The sequence below is a fragment of the Akebia trifoliata genome, chromosome 2 (genome assembly GCF_017979445.1).
Source record: "Akebia trifoliata isolate Shusen 1 chromosome 2, ASM1797944v1, whole genome shotgun sequence".
NCBI classification, from domain to species: Eukaryota; Viridiplantae; Streptophyta; class Magnoliopsida; order Ranunculales; family Lardizabalaceae; genus Akebia; species Akebia trifoliata.
The window spans coordinates 12,382,664-12,391,258 of NC_141376.1; the positions used below are offsets into that span (position 1 = coordinate 12,382,664).

At 33.1% G+C, this 8,595-nt stretch overlaps 1 protein-coding gene across 1 annotated transcript; it reads right to left on the reverse strand.

Annotated features, from left to right (window-relative positions):
- Positions 1 to 942: 942 nt before the first annotated feature.
- LOC147409608 (inositol-3-phosphate synthase) lies at positions 943 to 4,743 on the reverse strand. Its single transcript, XM_086430654.1, has 10 exons — positions 4,432 to 4,743; positions 4,223 to 4,291; positions 3,424 to 3,559; positions 3,077 to 3,324; positions 2,768 to 2,994; positions 2,555 to 2,670; positions 2,272 to 2,448; positions 1,982 to 2,170; positions 1,827 to 1,889; positions 943 to 1,294 (listed from the first exon to the last, which is right to left on the reverse strand). The coding sequence occupies exons 1-10, from the start codon at positions 4,617 to 4,619 to the stop codon at positions 1,175 to 1,177; spliced, it is 1,533 nt and encodes a 510-aa protein (XP_086286780.1). The 5' UTR covers positions 4,620 to 4,743; the 3' UTR covers positions 943 to 1,174.
- Between the last annotated feature and the right edge of the window lie 3,852 nt (positions 4,744 to 8,595).

An 8,595-nucleotide genomic window follows, 5' to 3' on the forward strand; every position in this document is an offset into this window, starting at 1 on the left:
CATCTTTATTGGCTCCAAACTTTTTGACAATTGGATTGGATTTTCAACTTAAATTGAATAAAAAAATATATTAAAATATTTTTGGATCACCATTTTAGAAGACAAGGTTGGAGTGCAAACACCTTGAACATCCAATATAGTGATCTATAACGCTCACATCCTCTATTATGAAATATCAAAATGGAATTTGATAAATTTGGGACTCCAACTTAAAATCAATTGGCACTGAGTGGAGAGACCTAAGAGCTTATAAGGAGAGAGACAAGGTAATTTGTGTTTGATGTGATACTAAACTCAACACGCCCCCGATGTATGGGCCGGATTGGGCCAAAGCACGTGGAGATATGAATTGAATTGGGTGACGTGGAGGAAATAAATGCCGGCACTAATACCATGATAAATTTGAGAGTCCAACTCAAGACCAATTAGCAATTTGTGTCCAATGTGGGACTAAACTCAACAGAGTTGCTCTTACCCATCACCAATAATACAATCTTTAGTGCTTTTGGCCCGTTATCTGTATCTGTATCATCAATAATTCAACTCTCAACTCTTGGACCCAACCTACCCTTAGAACCAATAATTTAACTCTCAGTGTTTCAACCCAAGAAGACCAGGCCCTTCTATCAAGGGCTGAAACAATTTTTTTTGTCTTTTTAGGTACTGTTTAATGGTGAAAGAACTACAGCTACATGCGCTTTTTTGTTTTTGCTGTTTGAGATGCTAACATGAAAACCAAAACTCTCGCTTTAACAAGTTTATTGAATATCTACAGACAACATTTCCAAAGAGTCGGTCGATAAGTAACCTTGAATTGGACTAGGTCTACACTTGACCCTAAAAGTTCAGGGTTTATAAGTTTATAGTAGGCAAGGTTCTTTTTAAGTTACAGCCCAACAAATAGGAAACCATCCCACATAAATATATTTAAAAAAAAAAAAATAGTAACTAAACACCTTTATATCTTCATATACTATTATTTATCACACTTAAAAACACGAGAAAGAAAATAAATCTTAGAAAACCTACCTTATGAAGTGAAACACATGAGAACCAGCAAAAGCAAGACAAAACACATAAGAGAACAGTACATCATATATTTCTCTTACATTCCTTAAATACTATTTATAAAAAATAATGGTCTCCCAATTTGATTTGTCTTCACTTTTAAACTTCATTTGTATTCCAGAATCATGTTGTTCTCCGGAGCCAACCCAATGCAAGCCCTCATTATGTTCTCCAGCATCGCCCTCTGCTTCGACAACGCATTAACCACTGGTGTGCCCGGTGGAACCTGTGTTTTACGTACAACACGTCAAACTATTACATTCATGATCAATTCTTCTGTCCAAAGACATGCCTTTTGTTATTGTAAAATGCATATAGACCCATTATACCAATTGAAATTGTGCCTTGATTTGATTACTGTCTAATGTCTTTGTTAATTCCAATGAATTATTGCTCTTTTAAGTTAATATTAATAAAAAATCTTAATTAGTATAATTTGAAATAATAATTTCTATGAAGAAAGGTGACCCTACATGGTGGGTAAGAATTGACCCCCACGATTCACTGAAAGAGGGAAACACCATGTGTGCATGTTATGTTGGTCACTAGTAGTGCATTTTAAAGAGAATTCCCACTTTATGCAACATCAATAATACTAAAAATATTCCCTATTTATGGTCCCATGTACCTATATCTATATTTCATGGGTCCGCATCACTGAGGTCAATTAAATGCTTCCTTTCTTTGATTGATTGGTCACATATCAAAATCAACGATTTTAGAACTTATTGATATGTGATTATTAAATTTTTGCTTACAAGTGGGGCTTTGGTGAGGTAACTCAGAATGGTTGCAACCGGATGGAAAGAGTGGAACTTGCCCTGTAAAATCAAATCAAATCAAATCAGAACAAAATAATACCGTTTTGGTGAGAGGATCACATCACACATGGCGTATGTTAGAAAAAACAAACCTCTCCTTCAGCTTTGAGTTGGATTCGAGAACTGAGCTCAGCTAGAAGAACCAAGTCCAATATGATTGGAGCTGCCAACAAGGAATCCTCGCACGTGTTGTGCATAACGATGGTGCTCTTTCCACCCATAAATATCTCTGACGTGTACTCATCCATGGCTCTCTTGCTATCCCCCACGTATGGCACGTACTTCAAAAAATAAAAAAAACATGAGTCAAAGCTAATGTGCGCCGTATAAAGTGTAGGATCTTAACTGACACTTATATACATTTATTTAAATAAATAAATACCTTGATAACGATAACATGGTCAGGGTGTTCCCCAGGTTCATAGAGGATACCGTTACTAGAGACCATGTCGTCCACAACATTGCTCTTAGAGATCTCCTTAGATCTGAACGTTTGAGGTGCTGACAGATTCATGCCGTCATTGTTGCCAAGATGGTTGTAGCTCACAATTGAGGTTGGCTGCATCCACCATCAAGATCACCATAAATATTTATTAAATTTCAACCAATCAAAAAAAAAAAAAATTGAAGTTATCCCCACCACCAGATTTAAATACTTTTATTACCTTAATTCCAGCTCCCACGAGAAAATCAACCAAGACAGATTTCATCTTGGTTTGACCACTCTTGAAATCATCACCACCAATCAAACTGTTCCTCTTTATAGCCAAATCAATGAGCCCTACCAAATTAAACACAACCCATGATTGGAAACTTGTATATATATATTTATTCAAACTCTTAAGAAAGATTTGATTTATATAAGACTTAAATCAAACCTGGAACAAAGGTGTTCTGTGGGCTTCCATTGATGAAGGGAACATTTTCAAGAATACAAGCCAAAGCAAACAAGGTAGAAGGAGATATTTCTGATTCATTCTTGTCCACAGAAGCTAAGAGATTCTCCATAGTATCATTTAGCCCAACAATAACATTACTATATCTCTCTGTGTTGGCAGTCCAGAGAACCACCACCTTATCCACCTTACTAGTCTCCTTAAAGTTCCTAATAACATTAAATTAAACCAAATTGTTATTTAAGTAAGACTCAAATAATTTTAAAATTTAAAGAACTAAGAATGAAGTACCTTATATCTTTGATGATTTGTTGAACTTGTTCACTTTTGGTCCCTTTGATGACGTTGTTAGCACGAGATCCTTGATTGGCTGCGATGAAATCAGGATCGTAGATTCCAGGAAGTGGGACCATGGATTCCATGTACGGCCTCAATTGCTTTTGCAAATCAATGTCAAAGACCTTAGCCCTGGCCATGGCATCTGCTAGGTTCATGTCACTTATGTCCCAACCCCCAAACACAATGTCGTCTGGGTTCACCTAATCAAGCCAATTAGTATAAATTAAATTAATTGAAAAAAACCCAATATTAGAATTTAAAAAAAAAAAAATAATGAGCTTTAATTAAGGGATAATTACCATGGGGAGTAAGCTCTTGAAAGGAGCATAAATCTCTTCCCCATTAAACGATCCAACTCGGATGCTTGAGGCCTGAGTCAGTGAGCCAAAGTAGTTGGCTTGCTGTACTTTGTCCTTAGTAGCCCAAGAAATTCCTCTGTGAAGATCAAAGAGTCCTTATTTTTAATTGCTATTTATTTAATAAGTTAATAAAAACTCATAAAATAATGGATTTTTGACAGAACTCCCTCCTTAATTAAGAAAATTTGAAATATATCCCTTGACTTTTAACTAAGTATCTACAGAACTAATCCCCCACCGACTTTCCTTTTAGAGAGATTCTGTTGCCACACCAACTTTTGCTAATGCCCACCCCAATTACATCAAAGAATTAACCCACATTTGGGGTGGCGTTAGCAAAAGTTGGTGTGGCAATAGAAGCTTTTTTTCATGATAAAAATAAAAATTATGAATAAAAGGTAAGAGTTAGTTTTGCCAGATCAAGTAAGTTAGAATGGGTCAGAGTCAATAGTCAAAGAAGCCTCAATCAAGGGTTAACAAGGCTATCCATCAAAAAAGACAGGTAAGATGCTACTATGGAGTCCATCCCTAGAGAAAAAACCACAAATACTGATCTCTAGGAAATCTATGTTCCTTCTTAATAGCTCATCCATCCGTCTGTTTGATGGAAAGCCCTCTTGAAAAGTCAAAATAAAAAAGACCCTAAGAATCCATCGAACCCATCAGATCTTTTAGCATTAAATTAATAAATCAAACATTAAAAAAAAAAAAAAAAAAAAAGGGTAACCAAGAATCTCACTCTCGATTTGCAATAGCACCACCAGTAAGAGTTGAACCATTGTTTCCTCCCCAACCAACAAGCATAACTCTATCAAACATTAACAAAAGACCCAACATAAATAGATAATTCAACATAAACCCATTTAACGCAAACACCATTTTCATCCATGTATGTTTCTTCAAAAATATATACAAAATAAAAAAGAAAATTAGGGTTTGAAGGCTAACCCTAGTTTAGGAACATTAGTATCAGTCTTAAACTCGTAGTTAACGGACTTAGGCTTGACGATCCATTGATAGGTTCCATTTCTGTTCTCATGAACAAGCTCTGTGGTTTCATAGCTGTAAAGAGATTGGATCTCATGGTCTGTATATTTGACATTAGGGCTCTCAACTTTGAAGCTCTCAATAAACATCCTCACAATATAATAAAACTGAGAAATAAAAACTAATAGATTTAATTAATTAAATCTATAAAAGAAGAAGAAGCTTATAACTCTTCTTCTTCTTCTTCTCTTCTCTTCTCTCAAATGTGGTTCTCCAATAATGCTACCAAGGCCCCTTATTTATAACGCAAAAAAGTAGCATTAGAGTGACACGAGGCTGGAGTTGATTAGTTGTAGGTAACTTTATTTGTTTGGCTTTGGCTTATTGTATTAAAAGAAAAATTAATCTGAACCATGCAAAAGTGGTGGAGATGGGTTGATGTAGACCACTTGACCTCTCGTACTTGTGACACGAACTACAGATTGCGACATGTGTGGGGGATACGAAGCCTTTGCTTTACGCGTGGTGGTGCTGGCAACGGAGACGCCACATGTGAATTTTTGATTCTATGGACTATGGAGAGGGGATGGTCCTAGACGAGTAACGGAGAGGTCTCTTTTTCTCACTTATTGAGAAAGTATGATGGATGTGTTGGACTAATTAAATAATATCTACCGTATCGTAATAATATTAATATTGTTAAATTAAATTATTTTAAAGGTTGGGATTAATTAAATCTATTTAATTTATATCTAGATAAAAGGGAAAACATTTTCTATATCGAGCACTACTCTATTTTTAACATCTAATTAGATTAGATAATCATTCAATTTAGAGTCGTAATGAACACGCATGATTTTTGACACGTGATTCGTACGCAGCTTACATGGTTAGGGCACAGAACCATAGAACAAAAAGATCTACGATTTTGTGTCCTTTCTATGTGCATTCATCATTATTCTTCAATTTAAATACAAAGGTTTGTTGATTTTTATTTTCCTATAATTGGAGTCGTAGGGTTCTATCCATCTATTCACTTGATTTAATCATGAAAAGCATTTCATGATATGAGAAATGAAAACTATAAATCCCAAATAAAATTTGTAGCCTGATAATAGTTTGATGTATCGCAATACACTTTATTACAGTAGATCCTATCTAATTGTTCTAATAGAACATTGCAGTGTGTGAATGTCGTAGATGGATACTTTTCTGGTGATAATGTACTTGAAACTTAAATAATAATATTTTTAAATATTTTATTAATAAATTAAAAAAAAAGTAAATAATTATTATATATTCTATTAATTTTGTAAAAAGTGAAAAGTTCTTTTCTTATAAGATCATTTCACATGAATTGATGATGTAGAATGAAGTAATCTAATTATTTGTTATTTTTGACATTGATTAGATAAGCATCTTTATTAACAAAACTCTTCTATTTGTTCTTCTATTATTTTACATGAATTGCAAAAAAATTAATTTTGTATGGAGATTATTGGTTGTGAAATTCCATTGTAAGAAAATTAGATTTTCTATTAGAAATCCTCTCTCTTCAATCATTACATCTAGACTCTCTTATTGAGAGTTCATAATAGTCATTTGACTATATAAAAAAATTATATACATAGGGTGTCGGAGGCCCTAAAGAAAGCCAAACATTTTTAGATGTATGGGTTAGAAGTTTCGGAATAAGCTGATTTTTTGTAAGGATAATCTCTATGATGAAGAGATCATTCTCACAAAAATCAACTCGTTTTGAAACTTCTAACCCATGTTTTGAAAAATGTTTGGCACCATGTTTGACTCTCTTTAGGGCTTCCGAACGCTCCCCATTTAGGGTCCCGTTTAGCACCAAACATTTTGGCCAACATTTTAGCCAACCATTTTTGTCCTACATGGGTTAGAAGTTTTGGAATGAGCTGATTGGTGAGGATAATCTCTATGGTGAGGAGATCATCCTCACCAAAAATCAGCCCATTCCAAAACTTATAGTCCCATGTTTACAAGTTGAAAAATCGTGGACTGTCCATTTTTTGTAAACCATTTTTGATGGGGTTAGAAGTTTTGGAATGGGCTGATTTTTGGTGATGATGATCTCCTCACCGTAGAGATCATCCTCACCAAAAATCAGTCAATTCCAAAACTTCTAACCCATGTTTTGAAAAATGTTTTGCCAAAATGCTTCGTGCCGAACATTTCCTATATATATATATATATATATATATATATATATATATATATATATATATATATATATATATATATTCACACATACACACACAAAGAATGAGATAAAAATAAAAAAATATGGAGAGAGGAGACCATTGAATTGGATAAGTTCCTTTCGATTTCTCCTCCCAATGATAGCTCCAACTACACACACACACGCACGCACGCACGGACGCACACAAAGAAAGAGATAAAAAAAATATGGAGTGACGAGCCCATTGAATTGGATAAGTTCCGAATGGATTTCTCCTCCTAATGATAGCTCCAACTAGTTTTAATCCAAAGGATGGATCTACTGGGTTTGGCAGCCCAATCAGTTCTCTAATCCATTTTTTTAGGTGGATATGTCCTTCGAGATAATTCTTTCATCAATAAGAGAACAATAAAAAAATCTAATATTTAGACCTCATATCTTGATTGATATTGGAGATAATCCTTGAATTTTCAAAGATAATAATATGTGATTTAGCCCTCTTCCCCTTCAATTTTGATGGATATTAGAGATACCCAAGAGTTTTTTAAAGAAAAACACTTTCCTTACTAACTTAATGAGATTTAAAGTCTTACTAAGGGTCATTGAGCTCAAATAGATTACCAGATTGGCAATCCAACACCACAATCCTCTAGATTTTTTGAAAAATCTGAGATTTTCTTTTATTATTTTTAAAAACAATTTATTTTGCCTTGATCCAAGGTTTTGAAAATGAAAAACTACCGATCTCCCAAATTTAAAATTAAAATTCAATGGTAAAATTTAACTTGCTTTGATTTTTTTTTTTTAAAGTGTATAGAATTTTATCCTCTATAATCTTGTGGCATCGGATCTGTATTAGATGTCACAAGGTGAGCTCAACGATGTAGAATAAGATTTGAATCTTACTATGTTAGTAAGGATAGTTTGGTTCTTTTTTCAAACAGATGTCATGCATCCTAGAAGTTTCACTTTGAAGATCCTAGTAGTCTAGTTGAAAATTTTGGAGAAACTTTCCTTTATACTTATAATTGGTGTTTATTTTATTTTATTTATTTAAAAAATAACTATATTCCCTCCAAATTTTTTTTTTTTTTTAATATTTGAGATACCTCCTTATTTCTTCAAATTCATATTGACTTTGGTGTTTTCTCATAGAATAATGAAAATGACTCCAATGCCCTTATCACCATATTAATTTCATCACTATCATCATTATACCATCACCACTATCATCATCAACATTTCATTAAAATTATTATCATTTCATCATATCCAAAAAGTTGAAGATGATTAGTGTTAAGTGTTTAAAAGTGTGTATTTTTCATTTAATTTGTAAAGTAATTAATCATATTTTCTAACCTAAGAGTTACAATTTCTTCATAAAATCATGCACAGTAGTTGATTCATCATAAATTATATTTTATTGATTAAATTGTATATATTTTCATGGATTTCGAGCGTTTAATTATATGTCTATTTCTTGCAGTTAAAATAGATTAGAGTTGAAGAATCAAAAAGTGGTAAAAGATCAAGAACCAAGTCAAAGTCAAAGCACGGTTCAAGAGATTTGATGATTTCCTATTTGATAGAATCAAGTTTTAAATCTATAATGTCATACCTTTTTGCCCATAACTTTTAACTTATTCATCGAAATAAGATAAAATTTTAAGGTTAGCAAATTGATTCACAGAAGAAGAAATTCCTATTTCATGAAGCAAAGTTCATTCAGACTTTGAATTAGTAAAAAATAGGTAATAAATCAGAAACTCCAAGTTTATCATGTTTTACCATTTTAAATGTAACTTTTGACTCGATTATGAAATTATGACAAAATCAGTGGGATTAGAATTCTAATTGAGAGGGGAACATATTTTTATTTCTTGTAAATAACTAGATTCAAACGAAAAAAAAAAATGAAA

Coding starts and splice junctions, on each gene's coding strand:
- LOC147409608 (XM_086430654.1), bottom strand. CDS start 4,619: ATGTTTATTGAGAGCTTCAAAGTTGAGAGCCCTAATGTCAAATATACA. Junction 3,560..4,222: donor GGTGCTATTGCAAATCGAGA/GTGAGATTCTTG, acceptor TGATCTTCACAG/AGGAATTTCTTGGGCTACTA. Junction 3,325..3,423: donor TCAAGAGCTTACTCCCCATG/GTAATTATCCCT, acceptor TGGCTTGATTAG/GTGAACCCAGACGACATTGT.